Source organism: Leguminivora glycinivorella, chromosome 7, assembly GCF_023078275.1.
Source record: "Leguminivora glycinivorella isolate SPB_JAAS2020 chromosome 7, LegGlyc_1.1, whole genome shotgun sequence".
Lineage (NCBI taxonomy): Eukaryota > Metazoa > Arthropoda > Insecta > Lepidoptera > Tortricidae > Leguminivora > Leguminivora glycinivorella.
Window position 1 is genome coordinate 18,478,297 of NC_062977.1, and position 25,699 is coordinate 18,503,995.

At 37.5% G+C, this 25,699-nt stretch overlaps 1 protein-coding gene across 1 annotated transcript in view; it reads right to left on the minus strand.

Annotated features, from left to right (window-relative positions):
- Positions 1-2,672: 2,672 nt before the first annotated feature.
- LOC125228116 (laccase-2-like) overlaps positions 2,673-25,699 on the minus strand; it is a 41,967-nt gene continuing 18,940 nt past the window's right edge. Inside the window, exons 4-5 of the mRNA XM_048132570.1 lie at positions 9,335-9,514; positions 2,673-3,304 (exon numbers count right to left, since the gene is read on the minus strand). Coding sequence (XP_047988527.1) covers positions 2,934-3,304; positions 9,335-9,514 — 551 coding nt within the window. The 3' untranslated portion in view covers positions 2,673-2,933. The remainder of the gene's footprint in view (positions 3,305-9,334; positions 9,515-25,699) is intronic.

Below are 25,699 nucleotides of genomic sequence, written 5' to 3' on the forward strand. Positions count from 1 at the left end.
CACTTTCCAATATTAGCAAATGACAATTACTATATGATGTGAAATATGACAGACGCACAACTGAAGAATTTTCTCATACAAATGCAGCTGTTTGGTAAATTCAGCCATATCCACCTAGCCATAATTATTTATTTTATAAGATTTAACATTGAAATATTAGCAGCAAGGCAAGCACATGATTCGCGCGACAGTATGACATAGATCGTCCGACTTTTTCTAATTGTATGTCACAAGTCAGTCTATGTCGAGAGAATCTCGCGCCAATCATATGTTAGCCCTGCTGGTACCTTAAGAAGTTAATCAAACTTACATCACAGAATATATAATAGCTTACATATACAGTGTGGGGCCTGTAACAAAGGCGAAGAATTGAACTCTAGGCTATTCTCCTTATACTGATCAACATTTGTTCGGCGACTTTTAAAAATAACTTGTATTTTGATTTTAGCACCCTTGAAAGTTTTTTCTAAGAGGTAATGTATTGCGAATTCTGTTAAGTCTAAAGTGTGACAGACAACGTCAATGACAACAATAATGGCGTACATTGAAGCTAATATTTATTTTGTATGAAAAATTAAAAATTTAAAGACTTCATAATTTTTAAAAGTCACTGAACAAATGTTGATCAGTATAAGGAGAATAGCCTACAGTTCAATTCTTCGCCTTTGTTACAGGCCCCACTCGTATAAGTTGCTATGATTTTCTAACTCTAAGGTAGGTACCTTAGAGTTAGAAAATCATGGCAACTTATACGAGTGGGGCCTGTAACAAACCCGGCCTGTACCCGGCAATATTTTCATGTTACTTGGTCTTAAAGGTATTTTCTGAGATATCAAAAGGCATAGGTGCCGGCTGGTGAAAATTTCTGCTAGGCAACACTGAGCAAAAAGAAACCTACATAACATTAGGTACTTTACTAGTAATCAATTTTGGGCAAGCCGGTGGGAATCGGCTTGTGTGGATCAGCCGCTGCTGATAGGTAGGTATGGACCTTGGAAAAGTAATCAATATATAAAAAGTTATACAATAATCACCAACGTATCAATTATCTACGTTATTAAGTATAACTAGTTGCCTATTATTATTTTACTGTTACTTATTAAATTATACGCCTCGGATGGAGTATAGGTAGGTATTTAATAAAGGTAACCCTGGTATATTTTTTATGGACCTAATTTTATTTATATTCCTGATATTTTGCTTTAGACTTTTACTAAATTACCTAATTTTGTACCTCTATAAAACTCCAAACTGTACACCTATTCATTATACAGTTATAACGAGTCGTAATATCTATCAAACCAGCAGCGTTTTTATTGATCCGACGTCAAAAGTGAAAGCCAGACGAATGGCTAGAACAAGTTCCGTTTTGGCAATGCCCAATGGGGCCTACTTACACCCACAGCTTACGCTTCCAAGATAGATTGTGCATATTAAATAAACAGTAGCCGCTTTTGTCCGAAGTTACCTTTTTGTTTGGCCCAGTCATTAAGGTCACGATAGTTTCCCCAAATTAGAGAAGTTTTAAGCGTTCGTGCTTTACCTTAATAGAAATTTATCTTTACAATACGATAGAAATTTTACATTTTGGCTAATTACCACAAGTGCCATACCTTACAATTGATAAATGGTATCTTTAGCGAAAAATTACCTATTGAGTCTCCGCGATTGTAATTAGTAGGAACAAAGGTTTCATTGTAGTTACGCCAGAATTCCACTATACTGAGGCGTTCTATTTTCTTCTCCTTTCGTTCATCGTCGAATGCTGAGGAGCTTTTCACGACGATATTCTTCTCTGTTACTTAGTTGCCTGCAGCTTTATTATAGTGGTCAGTCTATCTCATTATTGGCGGTTTTGTTCGGGGCCCGGTTCCATAACACTCTGCAAAGAACCATACGTCGGAGTCGGACAAAAGCCGTCTCTCGGCGGCTATTATTAACCTCTACTTATGATACAAGAACTCAAAAAATATTTTTATTTAACAAAGGCTTCTTTCTTGAGATTTCGTAAAAAGATTTTCCAAGTTGATAGTATATCGCTTACAGGAACAAAATTGAATAATATAATCACTGTAATCAGTCAACGTGTCGCTTGCGTGTCGCAGTGCTGTTGTTATGCCTGAACCACAAAGCATTTGTCAGATCTGATCTAATAATGTTCCGATGCTCATTAGATTACAACTCAATTAATCAAACACGCGACTATACGTACAATCACTTTGATTTACTACTATATAGCACCAGAACCATGTCAGAGTGAATCAATATTTGTCTTACACGACAGTGGATATTCATTTGTAATATCATGAATTTAGTAGTTCATGTGACAAGGTACTATGTGGATTGGTACTTGGTATAGGAAGAGACAATAGTCAAATGACTAAGTAATTGTTATCAAAAGATCGCTATAACAATCGTGAAACTTAATAAAACCTTCATCAAGGTGCGAGAACTCAAAATTTATTGTACTGCGTTAGGTCCCTACAATCTTGGCAGTTACAGTTCCATTTTTAATGCTTTCACTATTTGGACAGTTACCAGAATCGATGACTCTCCGGCCGACATTTTTATATTTTATTTTTCGCTGAGAAATGAATAGCCGCTCTCCGCCATCGGACACTTTGTCGCAACGAGGGGACCACTCATTGAATTGGTCTAAATAAAAGAAGAAAGATAAAAAAGTCAGTATATTTACAAAAAGCCAGTACATTTCCACAACTATGCATAATATAACAACAAATTTAACAAAATTGCTCCATCGTTTTCATTATTTTAGTGGCAAGTTGGCCGGTTCCAAACAGAACAACACTTATGAAATACTTTGTTTTTATACACAAACCATTATCACATATTATTTAGGCAATAAATAAATTGAGCACTAGCCTAACTAGGATTCTTAATGGTAACTTTTTATTAATAACTACAAGTCTTATTTAGATCAGGAAATATTCGGGGCCAACGTAAGAGCCGCACTTAGGGAAATCGGCTGGAGCTTGTACAAAATCACCTTCCTCCCCCACTTTGAGTATAAAGTCTAGACCTCTTGTCCAATGGGTGGACCTTTCGTCTCTCATAAGCCAGTACCCTGGATTATCCGCTTTAAAACGGAGTGCTACTGCTCCGAACTTTGGAATAGTTATAGTATCTTTTTTAATAGGGTCAATGAGATTTTTGGATGGGAACAGGGTGTCGTCCTCGTTCATTTTGATGATGGTGTCCTTGTCCAGACTGCTGTTGAACTCTCGGATGCCGACCACGTAGAAACTGTAGCCGTGGAGGTGGAAAATGTGGTCGGATTCGCCACCTGTAGACAAATAATAATACATGAGCTTTATATTGAAAGGTACATATTACTAAAATAAGTATGTATTATACCTCGTTTTTTTTAGAATTAGAAATTTGTTAAACAAAGAAGCAGTCGTCTTCAACCTATCTTGGGACAAATATTAGATGTTAAGAAAATATTAAATGTTAACCAGAACGAGAACACAACAGGTCAATATTCGCCCGTGGGTATATCAACCGCATCATATTATATTATTTGATAATTTGCTAAACAAAATTGGAGTGATTATTTATTTATTCGGAAACTACTATTTAGAGGCATACGTGACGGTGTTTTTTCAAGCCACTTGGGTCTGCCTCTGGCTGATCCATTGCAGTACCTAATCACAGTCGAATGCCACCAAACACAGAGCACAAAATAGAATATTAATAATATTAAAGTTATAAATAAGTGCTCGTATCATAAAATTCTATACGTTAATACAAAAAAACGTATAAATAAATAAATACCATTTACAACATTGACAGCTCATAAAATGAACCGATGGTTCCAAATGTCTGCATCTACCTATAGGCAACATGCTCGGAGTTAGTTTCCAGAAAATTAAATAAACAATTAAATTAGTTTCCAATCGCTGTTACAGCTAACGCTGTGTGGGTGGAAGGTTAACATAGTTGGACAGTTCCAATCTACCCCAGTCTGATATTCCGGTCTAGCTGAAGTGACAATCATTGACGCTACATGGCGGTCGAAACGCTGTCTGGCTCTATCGATATCGTGCCACTATTATCCCGGATTTGTAAGTTCACATTTTTGACACATTTGTTTTGAAGTATGTTGCGATGTGGCTAAGACGTATCGTTTGCCAAATTTAACCATTAATTTCGAATTGGTGGAATCGATTAGGTCATATGTACAAGGAGGCGCTTAAACAAATATACGGTTTCTACCAACTTACTGAAATGTCATTTGAATCGAAATGACAGACTGCCACAGCACTAGTTTAAAAATAAAAATTAATGATAAATGACATAATAAGTCAATCCTGCGTGATAAAATAATATCGTAAAATAATCACTAACGAAGAACCGCAAAAATGTAACATTGCTAGATTATGTTTAAAGTAAGCGAAATATTGTTTTTCAGTACTTGATTTTTTTTAATATTATTACAGGATTTTTTTTTAAATTTCATTAGGTTGCGCGAGTTTACGTATTGTGGACGCTGTCATGTGTCAAAAAGAGGTTCTTACAAATCTGGGACAATAGGTAGGTACATAAGAACAAGCTACGATACGCTTACGACGTGTGATTGTGACTTTGCCTAGGTACCCTGAATCAGATTAGGTAACCTACGCGTTCTTGGTATCCATATCCAATTTTATCCCTTACTACTAAGAAATGTATAACGCTTTATTGAACATTTTGGTCTTGAAATTGATAGGTTGGAAAGCGAGCGATTCCTACGTGACTTACTTTTCAATAGATTGTACAATGCTGAAATAGGTTTTTACGAAAGGTTTATTTTCAATGTAACATCAAGTCCTGACTGGTATTTTTCTTCAACCTGCACGGAAAGCATGGTCACGCGATAGACGATAAAATATCAGGCCGTCCCTATCGCACTTACAAATAGTGCGATAGGGACGGCCTGCTATTTTATAAATGATAAAACATCTGGCCGTCCTTATCGTCCTATTTGTAAGTGCGATGTTTTATCATTTATCGCGCGACCATGATTGCTATGCAGAAAAACCATTCTTGATAAGAGTTCATAACAAAGAGGGTAAAATAGGAGATAGTGAGCACATTGTATTCACACAATACATCTACGTCAACACATTGTGTGTTAATATCATAATAACCTCAAGAAAATATATCTAGATACGATATGGATCGGATTCTGTATCAGAAATTATATTATTGTGGCTGAATGACTGACCGCTATCATACCGCAGTTACATCTTACTCAAGCTTTATTCCTGTTCATATAGTCCTTGCACAAGTTTTTTACAGCAGTTAACGTTACTGGCACCGAGCTGGTGACTTCCTCGCACAATGTATCAGCATTACGAAACAGCTAAAAAATGTCGCCAGTATCTTGGCCGTCCCTATCGCACTTACAAATAGTGCCTGATGTTTTATCATTTATCGCGCGACCACAATATTGCCTGCCAGGGGGCCGATTTTTGAGTCTCACTGTCACTAAAATACCGGTTGAAAACGGTGAATTGCCTATTATTTTCAGTGACAATTTTCTGAATTCGAACGCCGTGAGACTCAAAAATCGGCCCCCAGGAGCCTATTTTAGATATAAGATTTAAAATAATTGTGATTTGTCTTGGTCTATGTGACGTACTCTTCATGGTCTTACGTGAATTTGTTCATGTAAATAAATGCATTTGAAGATGTAAAGACTTCTTCGAATACGGCATCGTTCATCTTTTATTTAATGACACTTCTAAGCACGTTCCGTGACAGCGGTGTATGAGATAAATATTGCATGCCGTTGCGTTGTCTCCTACGAAGGAACAGAGAATCATTTCCAATCATAAAATATTTTATATTTTGTTTTTTATTCTGAGCCCGAATCTGCAATAATCTTAAAAATCAAAGAAAAGGAGTGGAATGCCCTGCCTGAGTCTGTGTTTCCGCATGAGTACAATCCAGATCTCTTTAAAGCAAAGGTAAATAGGTATCCCATAGGTAAGCGTGCTCCACCGTAGACCGCATCATCAGATCATCACTTACCATCAGGTGTGATCGTGATCAAACGTCTACCTATACTCATTAAAAAAAAATGTAGGTAGCCATTTAGCACGCACGTGACAATAGATTTATTCATTAATACTACCGAGTAATTACAAATTGCATTGTAAGTATTCGAACATCACCATACCCAGCCTGGCCGAAGTGACAATCGTTGAAGCTACTTAGCGATCGAAACGTTGTATGGCTCAGGGAGTCGATTTTTAAATGTCGACCATTCGATTTCGTGAATTTCATTCAATAATATCTCCATTACTAACGATTTAAATTCTACCAACAGAATCGAAAACGAGTGTCATTACCACTAGATTTAAAATTATTTGCCGTCGTTTTTCAAAAATAGCGTTCCTTTCTTCAACAATAATTATCTCCATTATGGAAGGCAGGGTCAATACCGACTAGGCCAGACCGATCGTCAGCATGGTTATAATGCTATCTCCTATCGCTATGCCCATCTTTTTAGAACTTAATTACGTTTTATAACGTGACAAGCATGGTGATGAGTGATATAAATGCAAGCCATGCTGACATCGCACGTTTTGTAACAGCTACTTGAGGCTTAATTAAGGACCGATGCAAATGCCGCATATGACTAATAAACCCATAAATCAACGCAAGCCATTACACTGTTGCATGTTGAGTATAAGTTTACTACATAGTAAACTAGTGAAATTTTATGTTTGACCATATAAATTCTGTTTTTTATTAAAGGGATTTTTATGGATCCTGACATTGTTAGGTTGTAAGTTTTTAAAAATCCGCTGTAAAATTATCGCCCACATTTATATTTGTATTAAAAATGCTATGTATAAAAACTCACTAATATTAAGTCAGTTAAATGACAATACATATGTATTAAATGGAAAAAGCTAGCTATAAAAGCATGTTCAAAACTATAACTGGATGCGGTTTGTGGTCGATATAGAAAGTTGCGACCACGTTTTATTTTATCATTCACGGCTTTGGCTGTGACACATGCGGTTAATGTGACATTATCATTTTAAATCAGGCCTCTAGCCAACAATGACATTAATGACGATCTGTTAATTCTCTCTATTGCTCTTCCATATTGATGCGATAGAACAAATTGCGTAGGTATCATTCGCCACGGCGCGTCAACAATTATACGTTTGGCTAGAGGCCCACATCACCTGAATTGGTTAAAAATGTAATTCAACGCGTAAGAAGAAACATCAATAGACGAAAAACAATAAAGAATTAAAGTTAGCTACAATATTACCGTATTTGCCATAGTTTAATTATTTTTAAATCGGGACTTAATCGCGTATAACTACATATTAAACTGACCTCCAACGTTTCAAGGACGGCGTTGTCCCCGTGGTCTCGGAGAAGACTCAAAAATAATTATGTGTAATAATCGTGAAAGTTTAAATCAGTGTTTTGCCATAATTTGTTAAGCCATTAACAAATTATGGCAAATACGCCATAATATGGCAATTATGGCCAATCAATTGTGTTATATTATCTATAAACTAAGATTACATCATTCTTTTTTTTTTTCATTCGCTTTTCTATATTTATCACTGTCACTACTGTCTTAATAAGATGATATTACCTACGCTCGCACGCACCGTGTCCGGAAGTAACTTGCCTCACTTAAAGGTCGATAAAACAAGTTCCCGACACGCGTCCGAGATACATCGAAAACGAAAGTTGCTTCTCAATATTTTCGATACTTATCACGTATTAGATAAAATGTATGTTTAAACGGTACGTATTTATCCAAAGCCGTAAGAGGTGAACGACTGTCAAAGGTAAGATTTTCTATAGGTACTTGCATAACCTACCATCGCGAATATTGACACGCAGAGACATCCTGTTGGTTTAATGCTAACAGTCAGGTGTTGAGCAAGTAACGTTTAAAGCTTTCCTCGAAGAAAGTCGTTAACGCCTTTTAAGAATTAAGGCCGCTCGACACTTAAACTCAAATTTTACACCATTACTTCAACTTCTAGGCTCCTTCAATCATCGCAACTCGATTCAAGGCGTTAATGCTTGCAAATATGTTTATAATTTACAAGTTAAATTCACTTAATGAAGGTGAAAGATAATTCAGATTTAATACCATTTTAATAATTTAAATAAGCACCTTTCAAATCTCTAGCACATCCAATTACTGTAATTATAAAGTGCATTTTTAGTCTAAAAAAACGTTACGTAGAGAGAAAGTCAAGATTGCGTTCCAACCCAAAAATTCGTTTACAATTGAATATCAGATAAATGTGGGACTGCGGCTCGTGTGGAGTCGCGGCGAACATTGACACATAATTATATGTCGCTTTGTCGCCGTCACGCAAACCGTTCTTGTCGAAACGGTACCTATTACCTATTGAATCTCAAACAAGCTACTTTTATGTCTTCATGCTCTCTTAAAATCGGCACTTTATGAATCATATTCACGAATCAAGAAGCATACTGGTCAAATTCTAAAAATAGAATACCTATAACTCTAAACTGCAATATTGAGCGAATCGTTTTGTCGGCTAGAATTGCGTATTTAGACAAAGTTGAAGATTCAATATCTATTAAGGCCCAACTTGAGCCTAAAACAAAGTTAAAAAGGGATAATTCGTTTAACTTGACTGGGTTGATGATTGATACGAACTTTCAACGAATTTGAATTCAATATTGTAACCTACATTACCTTCTGATTAAAATGTTATAAAGTAGAAACCTGTCATTTATACGCCGGAAGCTGTCACGAGAGCGTTTGAAGTCGCAAGTCATACTCAAAGTTAATTGCTACTAACCTAATTATAAAGTTACTCGTCTAATCGCTTTACTCGTTGGTAAGTATGTAAAATGAAATGGGTACTTTAAACTTTACAAAACTCCTGATCCGTCTCAGTTGAAAGCAGTTTACAATCGTGCATAACACTATACTACATTATCACTATTTAAATATTAAACTATGCTATGTTAGGAGAGACATCGGGCCTTATTTGTTTAGTGAGTCGGGCCTTAGTGCGTTTTCACATGATCCGATCCGATATCGGATGTAGGACCGATTCCCCATACATTACAGGCGCCATCTTGGATTTTTCCATTGAAATCCTTCGAGAAAAAGACATTCGATACCTATCGGATCGGATGATGGGAAAACCCACTTACGTCCGCTGTTTGAGTCAGCAGCGTAGACGTGGTATACGTGAAGCGGTATAGTTACTGACACTTGGTTTGGTCGAACATTACAACTTCCACGGGCATGGGCCTTCGAGAGATACGAGGTACGTGAAGCGGTATGACTAGTAACACTTACCCTGGTCGAACATGACGACTTCCACAGTGGAGCCCAGTGGCACGCTCTTCACATGAACGCATTCGTCGCCCTGGCCTGGGCCTTCTTTGCACAATGCCTCAGGCCTTACGTCCGAGGCTTGAGTCAGCAGAGGCGAAGCGGGATACGTGAAGCGGTGACCGTCCGTTTGACCCCAACTCTCTGAAAACAATTTACAACTGTTTCATTTTGCAATTCATATTATATAGAAGAAGTTAATGTTTATTTTCTTTTTAAGAATACACATACAATTTTAGTTTTCGAAGTCGTCGATTTCTGCATACCCTAATTAATTATGAAGGTAGATTATAAGTATTTAAATCTTTATCCTATCTCAGAAGAAGCATTAATTAATTAGGATTTTTTGAGAAAAATCACACAGTTACGAATATTCTCAAGAATGTCATGTAAAATTTTGAAACATCATTCATCAAATATTGAAACGGCAGTACGAGCAGTGCTCACGACAGCTCACTATACAATCTCTATGGGTAAAACCTAGGTCATAACAATAATACTTTCATCGCCATCAACTTTATTGTTCGTACCTACTTACATGAATTTAACAATTTTCGGAATTGTTTGCAATAAAATTTTATTGACTTCAAAACAATACCAATGTATGCGTTATTTGCATTTTCATTTTTTACAGACACATAAAACGTAAACGCGATTCGAATCCTACTCATGTATAAAAATACTGTATGGAAAAAATAATTTTCTGTTCCATCACAGAATATATAATAGTACAAGTACAGAAGGCCCACTGCTTTGATGTTCACGAAATGCCGCCTTTTTAAATACCTACAAAATTCTTACAAAGAAACGAGCCGCACGTGCGCGGCGTCCGGTGATAGGGTTACCAATGGATTCAAACGAATTAATACTCACATAAAATGTTATACTATTATATTCAAGTCTTGGGTACTTTCTAGGTATATATACTGTATTTATATATTTTTGTTCAAGTTCCAACATCACAAGCCTTATTGAACTTTTCCGTGGGACTTAATCAGTAGTAGATCTGTGTAAGAATGTCCTATGGTATTTATGTTATTCAATATGTCTATTTAACTAAGTATTATTAGCCATTCCACACGCGGACATCGCTTAAAAAAACCTCGCGACGTAAAATAACAATATGTAGAAAGTGCGAATGTGCATTCCGTGAGAACGCGCGCCACCCCTGAGTAGGCCGCGAACTCGCGGCCGCCAGGATGTACTTGTAGCGCGGCGATAGAATCGCGGAGTGAGCCGCCCCTGGTTCCATGTAAGTTGGATAAATCGATAGGTTGACACTAAACTTGCATAAATATAAAATATGTACCTAATAAATAATTAATGTATAAAATAAGTTATAAATCAGAGTCCCAGAGGCATTCAAAAATGTTACTTCTTGTTTTCCAATAATTTGTTTAGTTAGATTAAACTGTAGGTGAGGTAAACTTTTGGAAGAAAGCAAATTGTTTTGCCAAATATTTCGATTTGTGTTCCATTCGGCGCTCTGATTGAAATCCCATACAAAATAAGCTTTACCAGAACTTTAACGTTACATCACATTTTCGAATGTTTACATTAGAGTAGTAGACTAGAGATATAATAGGTATATCTGATCACTTGATCATACAGTGCTCAACAGATAATTTTAAATAATATACAGCGAACCGTCCATACTATTAGACTGGTTCGAGTGGTTTAATTATCATTGTTTACGTGTCGTTTTCTAATGTTTGGGTACCTCCGTCTACCAATTGTAAATATGCATTTGAAAATCAATAATATAAATGGAAAACTAATAAATTACATTCGATACATAAACCTACGTGTATATACATACATCAGACCTACTACAAATATAATCCACTTTGCGATATTGATTTTAGTCTAAAGGCTGTACACACACATGCTTGGTGTCGTAATCCTAGTTAGCAAAAAGTCAAGAAAAACTTTTTTGACGCATTTCTTTCCTTCAAAATCGAACAATTCGTTATACCCTTCCTCCTGCTGGTGTTGTGCCGTAGTGATCGCTGACCATGAGTCGACGTGCTCGTTTGCCTCCATTGTCATTAAAAATTACAAAAACGTTTTCTGTGTCAATTTTTTTCCTTTTTTCCTAAACAGAACACGGTACCGAATAGGTATGTCCTTACACGCGGATGTCCACTATTTTATAAACCTCATAGTTTTAAAGAGTCACTTTTCTGAGTTAGTCAAAATGCGGAAACAGTTGTTTGTACGGATATCGCAACACACAGCTAGAGTGGAACGGAAATGGTCTGGTGACCAATGTGCCCAGGCATCAGACGTTGCTTATCTCGTAACACGATCGTTAAGTAACGTAACCCTAGGGCAAGAGCTATCTATATAACAATGTACGGACATTGTCACCCACGTTATTCAAGCAGAGTTATGAAAATGAACATAGGTAAGTTTTCTACGAGAAGGTAATTTTGTACATTGTCTTTATGAGATAACTAGTTGGCAAACGATCGGAGGGATCGCCAAATGGTAAGCAATCATCGCTGACAAAGACACAGAATGAGACAGGAGTACGCTCATATCTTTAAGTTTTGAGACTTTTGAGGATCATTTCAGACCGGAAATACCGCAGGCGACCGTTCATTCCACAGTTTAGCTCATTGCAGAGTTTTAATATTTGTAGAATACATAGAAAGTATTTTTTCGAATTTCCAATGATCACCAATAATTATGTGTAAGTACTAAATTTATATACGACATAATTATGTAGTAGGTATAGAATTATATCGAAATATAAGTTATTGTTTACATATTTTTAATCACCATAAAAGCTACGATGCTTCTGAGCTGTTGATGTTGTACCATGACATAGGAGCAAGTCTAGGCTATCATTTGGCGTAGCGTAGTTATCCCTCTATCACTCTTGCATTTTAGTTCAACAGCATAGTGATTACTGTCATTAGCATTGGCGTTTCTCTCACTGCGGGGCGTATGCGATTGGCATCTTGGCTAAAGCTCTCTGGTTTCCTTGGATACTGTTTAGTCCATACTTATACTTTTATTACTTATTTACTCTTTTTTTATAGCCCGTTTATGTATCCCACTGCTGGGCAAAGGCCTCTCCCGTGATTTCCACAGCTCCCGTTGATGTGCTATTTCTGGCCAATTAATGAAGGTATCAAGGTCGTCCCGCCATCTCCGTCTGGGCCTGCCACGTCCGCGCTTAATTTGAGGCATCCACTTGGTGGCTATGCTGGCCCACTTATCCGGGTGCATGCGGCAAACGTGGCCTGCCCAGTCCCGCTTTAGTCTGGCGGTCTACTCCTCCACATCAGCTATTCGTGTTATTAATATTATAAATGGGAAAGTGTGTGTCTGTCTGTTTGTCCATCTTTCACGGCAAAACGGAGCCACGAATTACTTAACGTGATTTTTTACGTGGAGATAGTTGAAGGGATGGAGAGTAACATAGGCTACTTTTTTCTCTTTCATACCCGCCCCCCTCCCCACTTCTCTGAAATGGGGGGGGAGGGGTGAACGTTTGTATGGAGCATTTCGCATTTTTGAATTTAACGCGAGCGAAGCCGCGGGCAAAAACTAGTAACACATAAGTAAACCTACAAGAAGTCTTGACCAGGTCTTGACCTATGAATGGATCGATGGACGTCGTGTGGCATGCAACTTCGCTGTTTTATATTATAATCGTACTATAATAAAAGCATCTACTTTACGATCGGAGAAAGAAAAAGCTATACTTATTTAAGACCAAGATTCACGAAGACGATCGCTGTTGAAATTTTTTGCTGCTTTTAATTATCGTTGAACAAAGTAACGCTACAACAAATTATACCTACATATCTGCATCGTTTGATTTTCATGAATATAAAAACATACTTAATTAGAAATCACAAAAACGCTGACACAGAATAGAAGCAGAAAAAGTTTTAATTGCCATTTATAAAACGTTAAAAACTTTATGCATAAAAAAATGCCATCAACAAAACACAACCAATTGAAATTCAAATGAGTAGCATAATGTATGAAAAAAATATTACGTATTACTTTTTTATATTCTTTAAGTACCTAATAAAATATTTAAATATACGAAAGAACCTACTCACGTTCATTAATATTCATATATCGCGATTGGCGACCGCCGCCGCCGCGAGCACTCATGCCTGATGATGGGTCTCCGTATAACTCGAAAACAAGTCACCAATCGCGAGATATTATTAAGGTGTGTATCTATTTAAATATGTCTCCCAAAAATATACCATCTTATTGGCATTAACAAGTATTATACCAAGAATCGTACCTAGATTTTAGCGCCACCTAATCAATACTATCATAACATAACTACACTGATGATGCCTACAATTTTTTTTTTTTCAAAATGTGTATTGACGTGATATCATGATTTTAAAATAAAGAAATATGTCATTTGTTCTTATAAAAAATAAAAGCACACAAAAATATTTGGGGAAAATATGATTTAGGCCACATCTAGTTTTAAGCCTAGAAAGCCCCTACATTTCAGGGGTACGCTTTTTTGTATGGGCTTTGTCAGTCCAGTATCAAATCGGTCTTCGTCTACAATAAAACATCACTAAAAGTGGTACTATCTACCTTATAAGCTCATAAATAAATTTCAAATAACGAAAGCAGACATTTAGACAGATGTAATTGGTGGGCGTATTTCTGACGTGGATATCAAATTGCTCATCAATAAGTTATACCAATAGGCGTTAAATTACAAGAGTACGCTTAACGCTTCATTTAATTGCACACGGTAGCGACCACAGATGTCATATATACCATAGATCAAGCAAACGTATCTACTTAGCGTGTCAAATGAACTCAGTGAAATCCACTGAGTTGTCCGTCTTTACTCGCAGCTTGCAGCTTTCGGGCGTCAATTTTTGTGTTGAAGTCAATCAAAACATAAAAAATGCCTCGTTACGTGATATTCAATTGCAACAACACAAAAATTATGAACAATCAAGAGCCTGGGACATATTTAAAATTACAGGCAAGAATCAACTTCAGTACAAAATTTGACACGCTCGGCCCCTATACAAATATATGAATTTGTTTCTTCTATCTAAATTAAGTTCTGTGGTAGCGACCAATTAATAATGCTAGAATGAGCTTTACGCCTAATACTTATTATTACATTTGTCGCACAGTTGTTTGTTGTGTTTTTATTTATATACCTACAGAAAATACGCACTTAAGTTGCTTAAATGTGGCGGTCTATACTTTAAGGATCCATAAGGGCTTCATAAGTACTAAGGACCTTTGAGAATTCATGTGGAAATTTCAGCCGGAAAGAACTTTATTGCACTTGAAGCATGAGGATAAGAAAATAAGGACCCTTCTTTGAGGGAAAGCACATAGCTGGCACATAAGTACCTGATCAATGTAAGCCCTGGTGCCTAACAAAGCCCTTTTTTTAAAATTACATCTGTGTTTTAGAAAACCCGTGACAATTATGTGTTATTAAACATTGTTTTGTAAGCCAAATCTGCTATTAGGTAATATACTGTTGATGGTTTAAACAATTACGCTGTCGTTTTCTTAAAATTCTGAGCTATAATTTTGTTTAAAATAAATAAGGTAGGCCGTACAATATGGGTCCGGTACTTTACTCCAAATAGCGAACGGGTCAATTTTATCATATCACGCTATGTTTGATTTTTATGTTTTATCTATCTTCTGTTTGTCTAAACATCTATTTGTATATCGCTGTCAGTATTTTTTTGCAGAAACGATTAGGTAAATCACGAAGTTCACTTCCATTCACGCCTAGAAAAATATATGGAAATATATATAATTATCCTTAATAATGTTATGTGGGTTCACACAACAAAGCATATGTGTTGAGATATATAATTCTACACTAAACATAGTAAAGCGTTGGTAAATCTGAAAAAGGAGAATGACAGCGCCATAACAATTCCCCATGCGTACGCATTTCGTTCCGAATGGAACACGTGTCTTATAAAATACGCACCTGCTACGACTATGTTATGGGATTTAACCACCTTTCCACACAGAGGGGATGCGGTTTTTACCATAAACCCCACATATGAAGAAAATGCTTTGTAATAGTGCCATGTCAATCATCATCCTTAACCCTTATCTTGCCATTGTAAATTTGTAACATCTATGATACATGGAGCGTACAAAATGTAACATGGCTTTGTCTGGTGACGGGCTAAGAATTCCACCACACCTTTCCCTCTGGTGAGTATCTTAGAAACACTTGTCCACAACCACTCGTCTCTGAAATTGAGATTCAATTTTGATGTGAGCGATGGGAGCAACCTGTCACTGCGATATTTCTGTTTCTTTCAACCCGTTAATTACTAAAATAGTGGAACTGAACCCTACCCCTTTTAATTGGGAATACGTGCGCAAATTTATTGAGTATGTATTATATTTACAACATTATCACCTAAGAAAAAATAATTTCTTAATAAATATAAATACTAGGTACGCTTAGGTGTACCGCCGAAACAAGTCATTATTGACAATTTGGCCTGAGAAACAAACAGGAGCTTAGTGTCACCGATGGCGCCAACCATTGAGAACTCTTCTTGAAGAACTGCATATTGTAGCGCAAAGAAAATACCTAAAAAGGTAATTCATTCCACATAGGTACTTCGAGTACACGTTAATTAAGTAGTTGGTCTATGTGTACAGTCCAACTATTAGTTTATAGGTACAATGTAATAGATGGCCGGCTTCGTACTACTGCAACCAGCGTAATGTCTCCCAGACACACGACACATTGCAGATACCAAAATCTCTAACCAAGAGTACAATCGTTGACGATCCGTTGCAAACTATACATAACTCGGTATGTCGCATTAAATACGGAAAGAGCGAAAGATAGAACTACAAGGTGAACGAGTATTTTCTTGGCTACAGGCTGAATATATGTAGATATATATTGCAAGAATAGTTGCGGCAGCCGTTTAAATATCGATTACGGCGAAGTAGCATGCAATCGAGTAATCACGTGCCCCGCTTACTGTTATAGCCGTTATTGGTGGTCTATAAAGTGATTGGCGAAATGACGCGAGTGGAAAGACTTATGAACCGGCAAAATACATGGCCACTGAAATAATAATTACATACCTACATGTACCCATGACAACATGACATATGTATACCTCACAGACCTATCACTTCGCTTACGCTTAAAGACTGCTGAAGTGTGCAAAAGAGAAACTTTCACGTATATGATCATCCCATGAGTGCAAAAGAGGCAGACTACAAATGAAAAAACGTTACCATTTTTAGGGTTCCGTAGTCAACTAGGAACCCTTATAGTTTCGCCATGTCTGTCTGTCTGTCTGTCTGTCCGTCCGTCCGTCCGTCCGTCCGTCCGTCCGTCCGTCCGTCCGTCCGTCCGTCCGTCCGTCCGTCCGTCCGTCCGTCCGTCCGTCCGTCCGTCCGTCCGTCCGTCCGTCCGTCCGCGGATAATCTCAGTAACCGTAAGCACTAGAAAGCTGAAATTTGGTACCAATATGTATATCAATCACGCCAACAAAGTGCAAAAATAAAAAATGGGAAAAAATGTTTTATTAGGGTACCCCCCCCCCCCCCCCCCCCCCCCTACATGCAAAGTGGGGGCTGATATTTTTTTTTCATTCCAACCCCAACGTGTGATATATTGTTGGATAGGTATTTAAAAATGAATAAGGGTTTACTAAAATCATTTTTTGATAATATTAATAGTTTCGGAAATAATCGCTCTTAAAGGAAAAAAAAGTGCGTCCTCCCCCTCTAACTTTTGAACCATATGTTTAAGAAATATGAAAAAAATCACCAAAGTAGAACTTTCTAAAGACTTTCTAGAAAAATTATTTTGAACTTGATAGGTTCAGTACTTTTTGAGAAAAATACGAAAAACTACGGAACCCTACACTGAGCGTGGCCCGACACGCTCTTGGCCGGTTTTTGATGACAGGCAGCGGCCGCTAGCGGCCTACTCAATTTAAGTGAACGGATTAATCGTTCTTTTCAGTACAAAACGTTGTATTTAGAGGATACAGTAAGTGATTTCCGTTTGGATTAAACAGTTAGAAAAGTAAATTATTTACGTTATCATACATAATTTCTGAATTGAATATTCCTAATGACACTTGACATTGCTCCAGTTTTGGTCTCACTTTTGATATTCGACAGTTGTTCTTTGTCATCCTAATTCTGTGGTATACCTACCAACTTGACATAATATGAGAATCGTTATCCTCGGTGTTTTTTAAGAATATAAGTATGCGAGTATATGTACATACATATAATATCGTTGTCTGAACATAAGCATTCATAAACTTACCGTTAGACGCAGTAAATTTGAGTAAGAACGGTGGGTACAGTGAACTGCAAAAGAGCTTGGTGAATTTATCAAGAATTCATTCATAATTTCTCCATGCAATTTCTCAGGCCACTGTACCAGGGGCGGCTCACTCCGCGATTCTATCGCCGCGCTACAAGTACATGCTGGCGGCCGCGAGTTCGCGGCCTAAACAGGGATTGCGCGCATTCTCGCGGAACGCACATTCGCACTTTTTTTTTGTTACTTTACGTCGCGAGTCTTTTTTTAAGTTTTATATGCGATGTCCGCGTGTGAATGGCTAATAATGCTTAGTTAAAATAGACATCATGAATAAAATAGGACATTCTTACACAGATCTGCTATTGATTAAGTCCCACGGAAAAGTTCAATAAGGCTTGTGATGTTGGCACTTAAACAAAAATATACTGTATACAATACCTAGAAAGAACCCAAGAGTGGAATATGATAGTATAACATTTTATTTGAGTACGTATTAATTCATTTTAATAAATAGACAACCCTATCGTCCGACGCTGCGCACGTGCGGCTCGTTTCTTTGTTAGAATTTTGTAGGCATTTAAAAGGCGGCATTTCGTGAACATCAAAGCAGTGGGCCTTCTGTACTTGTACTATTATATATTCTGTGACTGTACATAAAGACTACGAAAATATGTAGATGCAAGTTGGAAATAAAATAAAAAATAGGTGCGATAACGCCAGTGAAGAGATGTCGTGGGTGGGTGGCAAGGTAGTAAGAATTGCAGTTATTCATGTTTTTTTATGTCAGAGCCACAGCTATTTCTCATTCAAGATACCAAACAGCTCACGAACTCAGTTAAAATCATTGAAAAAGTCGAATTCAAACATAAGTAATCGATCGATAATATGTCGTGAAACATAACTAATCGAGCGTTAAGCCCAAATAACAACAAATATTAAATTTGTTTACGTTGAAAAGTGGACAGTGTTATATTTTATATTAACACTAATAAACTTCTACATAAATAAACACTAATAAACTTATATCGGTAGTCGCATGGTCAGATGGTCATTTATCTACCTGTTTATCTTACGTTTACCGTGTTCACGACGCACAAACGAAATTTTTAATTAATTACATACTCGTTAAACCTGAGTCTACTAGTAAAACTCGTCTTCTCAAATCTTTCCGCCCGTCCATAAGTAGATCGAGGACGTAAAGGTTTTAATTAACTACTTGATTTTGTTCTGATTCTGTGCAAGTGTTATTTAATAAACTTCTAAAGATTAATACATTAGGTATGACATTAACCCTTACCCAGGCAGGGCTATCATAATTGCTCAGTCTTCAAGTCACTCACGGGTCATTATTTTTTTAACGATTCTAATAGCCCCGCCCCGTGCCCCTCAAGAATGCAAGGGTTAAATAAAAAGTAAACGTTATAATTCCATCGAAGATTGACGTTCAAAATAACATTTGCACCAGCGACTGTCAAAATCGTTCCAAACTCAACTTGACTGACTGCTTGCTACAGGGCGTTTCAATAAACTAATACAAAACATGTTTTTAAAACTCGTCTTCCTATTGCTAAAACACTATACTGACGTTTAGAAAAACATGCCATGACGTCACAATGAGTGACCATACTTCGAGAAATTGTTTTTTTTTTTTAGAAAATTAGCAAAATTTAATTACGTAGATAGAATTTACGGGTGCGGGCCAGCCCCAACCCTATCCAGCCGGCGTATCATGCTGCTAATTTTATCACTTATCCACATGGATAAAGCATCCGTCACGCTTTAGCAAGTATGTCAGTGTGAGAGTGACAGATGAGACATCCACGTGGATAATGATAAAATTGGCAGCATGATACTGTGTATGTTAGCGGATAGATTGGACTGTCCGTATATGCGACACTGCTGTGAAATGCATGTTTCCAGCAGTGAATATATATTGTAATTATTATTATTAGTTTAAGTACTAACATTTTAAACGTAAGTTTACTAACAAATTATCATTAGTTACTCGAAATAAACAATTTCATTTCATTTAATTTCATTTACGACCTGAATACGTGCATTATATTTTTGGACGTTAATAGAGCCGAATCACTAATTTTGTATTACGGTTCATTGAAACCTCCTGTATTTTTGTACTATTATTTGTTCTGTGTCTTGCAACAAGAGTGTGCGTATACGCAACAAGCGCCAGCGCAATCGCATTATTTGCGGTCAGCGCGGACGTGATTATCTTCACCGCTTATTGCTGCGCTTTCATCATAATTATGGGATTTTACATGAATATCATTTTATACTAAGCCAGAGAGAAATAAGTGAGAATAGAGTGCTCAGTCCATACATTACATACCGCAGTAACTAGACAATAGATGTCGTGACAAAAAAAAACCAACAATTTTCAATTATATTATACTTAACCGGAACTCCATTTACAACTCCATTTACTTGTCATACCTAGTTGTAAGTTGTTGAAGAGATACATTTTAAAAACTCGATACGCGAGACAATAGATGTCGTTAGAAAGAGACAAAAAGTAGCAAACGCTTTTAATGAAAGAGACAAAAAGTAAACTCTCCATCCCTTTCTTGAAAAAATCAATTAGTTGAAAGACGGACAAACAAAAGACACACACACACTTTCCCTTTTTTTTTAAATAATATTAGTAAGTAAGGATGTACGATATATTGAGTGCCAATACGGGAAGAGAAAAATAACGATAATTTTATGCTTCACTACAAAGCCCTGTGTCAAGTATATTGATGATATCGTTACTCATTGCTACATAAATGTCGATTTTTACGAAAATAATAAAGATTTTGGTTGAAAGTGTTGGACGATAACCTAACCACAAAATTAAATTTTGAAAAGCTCCCGACTGAACGATTTTCATGAAACGTGGCTATGAACATTCCCGACTAACTCAGCTTTCAAACAAAAAAAACTAAATCTAAATCGGTTCATCCGTTCGGGAGCTACGATGCCACAGACAGACACACACAGCCAGACAGACAGATAGACAGACAGACAGACCAACAGACAGACAGACAGATCAAACTTATAACACCCCGTCGTTATTTTTGGGTTAAAAATGATTTATAAAGTGGGCGCTCTATCCTTACTTATTTATCCATGATTAAAGACAGTATAATAAAGAGTACTATCGTACAGTATGGCCACTCCTGCTCCCCGCTGAAATCGCCGCCCACCCCCTCTCGGTTACCTGACAGTTACCGCCTGTCAAAAACGCGAACAGTCGACCTGTCATATGTCACTCATACAAGCATAGTACGCGTTCACCTACACGAGCTTAGACTGTGTGCTAGGAACGAGCCTCTTTCATATATTTGATCGCCAGTGTCCGAGATGTGCTATAAGTAATGTTGTAGACTGATTGGCCGGTGAAATTGTGTCAATATGTCTGCAGGAAATTATATCAGCACAGCAAAATCCGTTTCACGCTACTTTCTAAATCTTATTTTTTCCTTTTGCATACATTAGCTAGACAGTTTGATATAGCTCTGAGCTAGATTTCTAGATTACATAAATAAACCGGTGGTTTGCCACTGCCATATACTTACGGATTTTTTTTAATTTTTAGCGGTTCGTAACCGTTTGTGGATTATTTAAAACACGAAATACTAGTATTAATAACTGTAGTGAATTAAACCAAGCTAACTCTGCACCAAACATACATACATACAATCACGCCTGTTTCCCATATAGGGGTAGGCAGAGCACATGAAACTGTTAAAGTTACAGTGCCACTCTTGGCAAATAAGGGGTTGAAAGAAAACGAAACTGTGACATTGCAGTGACAGGTTGCCAGCCTCTCGCCTACGCCACAATTTACCCCATATCCCACAGTCGCCTTCTACGACACCCACGGGAAGAAAGGGGGTGGTGAAATTCTTAACCCGTCACCACACGGCACTGCACCAAATTTGGCTGAAATGTCATGATTTCATAGATATTCGATGTTTAGACATTAATCCCACGCATGTGCTTTCAAATTCGCTGTTCTAACTCTATACAAGATTCCAGTCGCGATAAGTCGCGTTCTTAAAGTTTTAACCCCTAGATGCACATGGTATCAAAAACGATAGTTATAATGATGTTAAGAATGATATGTTATATCATTTCGATAGTTACCAAAGACCTATATAACTTCGTAAAGACCGATAAAGTCTAAGAAAAAAACGTACCCCAAAACCATACAGAAAAAGGTACGGTAAGCTAGATGGCGATACACCTTTGGGGTACGCTCGGCTAGATGGCGCTAATATTAATATTTGACATTTTAAAACATATCAAGCTAAGAATATGGGCCAAATTGTCATAACTGAGGTTCAAAAGTTTTAAGCCGGTGTCGAGAGATGGCAGTCTATGCACTGTGATTACACATTTTACTTTGACAGTCATTCTCTATAATACTCGATCCTCTTTGATAGTTACTTTAGACATCAGATTGACGTCAATACATATGAGACTTTGTCATACTGTATTACAGTTCAAAATTGATGTAAATTTTCTTAAGTCATTTTGCAAATGAAACCTATACTATAACATGCATTTACAAATGTCAGTCAATGTCAGTACATCTTGTACTGAGACTGACTGAAATAGCATGACACGTTCGTACGTTTCCGTAACAGTACCAGGGGCGGCTCACTCCGCGATTCTATCGCCGCGCTACAACTACATGCCGGCGGCCGCGAGTTCGCGGTCCATTCAGTGGTGACGACCTTCGTGCGGCGCAATAGAATTCAATCTCGGCTGCTCGCGTGCGGTCCGTTTATTAGGTAAGAATTTATAATGGCGGCGTTTTGTGAACATCAAAGGAGTGAGCCTTCTGTACTTGTACTATTATATATTCTGTGACAATACGAAAGCAAATCTTTTCGCACCACATCTGTAAGGTACAATGAGATTAGCGCGATATTCTCTGCCACGATTGTTGGCATTGTTGATAACGTTTTGAGGACATAAATATTCATATCTTTATTGCACGGTAAATTCGGTTCGTACGGAAACCGTGTACCGTGAAGCCAATTAAAATGTATGATAATTAATGCTTAAACATAATCTCCTTATTATTTGTTTGTCAGCCTATTCGAATTGAGTTCCACTGCTGGGCGTCCCTCTCTTTCATGCAAAATATTTGCCAACAATTTTAGAATTGCCCCCATCTCCTTCTCATTTGAGTCCCCTGAATATTCAATAAAAATAAAATAAATATTGGGGACACCTTACACAGATCAACTTAGCCCCAAACTAAGCAAAGCTTGTACTATGGGTGCTAAGCGACGATATACATACTTATATAAATACATAGAAAACATCCATGACTCAGGAACAAATATCTGTGCTCATCACACAAATAAATGCCCTCACTGGGATTCGAACCCAGGACCGCGGCGTAGCAGGCAGGGTCACTACCGACTGAGCCAGACCGGTCGTCAAATGTTAAATGATGCCATTATCTCACGACAACTAAGGCATTTCTATTAAGTTACTAGATTTTTCCCGCGGCTTCGCCCGCGTACTAATCTAATCTTGTTTTCCCATAGGTACAAACTTTGGACCCCGATTTCACCCCCTTATGAGGTGAATTTTGAAAAATCCTTTCTTAGTGCTCCTCTACATCTTGTAAGGAACCTACGTTCCAAATTTGGAATCTCTAGGACCAGCAGTTTCGGCTGTGGGTTGATATGATGACAGTCAGTCAGTCAGTCAGTTTCTTTTATATATTTAGATAGATATTCTGCATGGAAGTGTCTTTTCGTATGGTACGTATGCTATAGAATTGTAGGCAAGTATATGCATATGTTATGGTACAATAGATGCAATGAAATAATGCATATTATAATATATTCAGTTAATTTTCGTAAAACAACTGGATCAATGAACTTAAGACTACTTACAGCTTCTTAATTACGTATATAGTTTTTGCGTCGCGCGATAAATGATAAAACATCAGGCCATCACTATCGCACTATTTGTAAGTGACCTGTGTCCGTAGCCGAATGCACAAACGAGGCACAAACGCTTCACGAAACGCTCACGAATCTTGAAGCGTTTTGGGCATTCGGCTACGCACACTGATGTTTTATCGTTTATCGAGCGACCATGCTTTTCTTCGCTGTTTTTTGAAATTAATTACATGGTCTAGCTAGACAATTTGATTTGAAATGACAAAGATATAACCTACCTACCTGCCTCACAAAATAAAAATAGTTAGTCTGTTTCTTATATCTTATCTAATAGTTTTATACATACCTAAATACTAGTTTGTCTGTCTAGGTCTAGACAGGCTACGTAAGATTAGTTATGCAAGATTGATTATCTTGCTGTAGTTATGTAACAATAAATGTAATGGCGTGATGTTTTCAATAGAATTATATATTATATAATATACAAATATATAGATAGAAAACATCCATGACTCAGGAACAAACATCTGTGCGTATCGCACAAATAAATGCCCTTACCGGGATTTGAACCCGGGACCGTGGCGTAGCAGGCAGGGTCACTACGCGCTAAGCCAGACCGGTCGTCAAACATTATGTTATGACATATGAATTTTATGGCAAAGACGAGTGTACAAAGACATTTTAATATTGTCATTTACTCTCCCTATCTATACACTAATGAATATCTTATTCATGCTGGTTTAAAAAAGCTCAATACCTATAGTTAACTTTTAACATCTGAGCAAAATCAGCTTACATATAGGATTTTAGGACCATTCCCTCCAGGGCCCATTATTTTCCTACACGCACCGTCTACGCAGATTTTGCTCGGAAAATTTTCGTACGGTCGCCCACGTGTGTGTAATCTGCCGAATTTGCGCTCGTGCACGCATAATTTCCTCAAACTGTACTTGGCGAAACTTTCTAACGACTCGCCCTTTCAAATATCTTAAAAATAATAAAAAACCCAACCACCGCGCTTTGAAGTTTTCTGCATGCTTAAATGATTTGTTTTTATTTCACACAAAAGCCGTGGAAGTTGCTACATAATCGCCGACCTAGTAACACAGTACGTTATGTAACAACGAGTTAAATAATGGCTAAGATACGGTGACGTGGCGTATGCTATCTGCGGAGTTGAGTTTAACATATCTATCTAATTTAATAGAATCACTTTCCAATTTTGGCATAATATATCTTGATTTGAATGTATAGTACCTAAAATAAATATACCTACTTACTAACATTTACAAAATTTTCATTTAAAAGCAGCAAGGATGTTTATTGAATCCTGAGCGTACTGAGTAAAAAAAAACGTATAGTACTTGTTGCGGACTCCTTTCTACGAGTGTAACCTGCGTCACTTACCTTTTTATAGACATATATGTTCTGTTATGAATTTAATTATTTTTGACTTTGACATGTGTCGTATGAAAAAACTGATACGGAAAATAAACACGCAATATGTATGAAGTCGTTTATTTCGATCTTAATAGTTACGTAACGTAAATATTATCGTGTTGCCGCGAGTCGGCAACATAGTGGTCCATCGAGCCGCACGATCCAGCGCCGCGCCGCCGTTTGACTCCCCCTGCAAACTGAACCGAACTGAACTATGTCGGGGCCAGTCACGAGGAGCCGCGCCAAGAACATGCAAGAGCCAGAACCGGAACCGGGTACGTCCGCTGAAAATAAAGAACCGACCACGTCTACCCCTGTCAAAGATAATTCTTTAAGAGTAAGATCGAAGACAAGCACTGTCAGCCACAATATATCTGAACGAGAACAAACCATTCGATCTAACGTTAGTAGCGTAGTCGTTAGAAAGAAGGAGGCTGAACTAGCAGCCGCGAAACGACTAGCTAAACTAAACTTAGAACAAACCCTCATACAGAAAGAACTTGAAGTAACATTGGCACGTCTAGACGCCGAGGGAAGCCGTCGCTCGCAGTCAAGCCGCACTAGTCGTAGCCGCGTTCAAAAATGGTTGACAACGGAGCTACACGCCCACGAACAAGACGAACCAGCCCGTCGCTATGAACCAGCAAACCACGT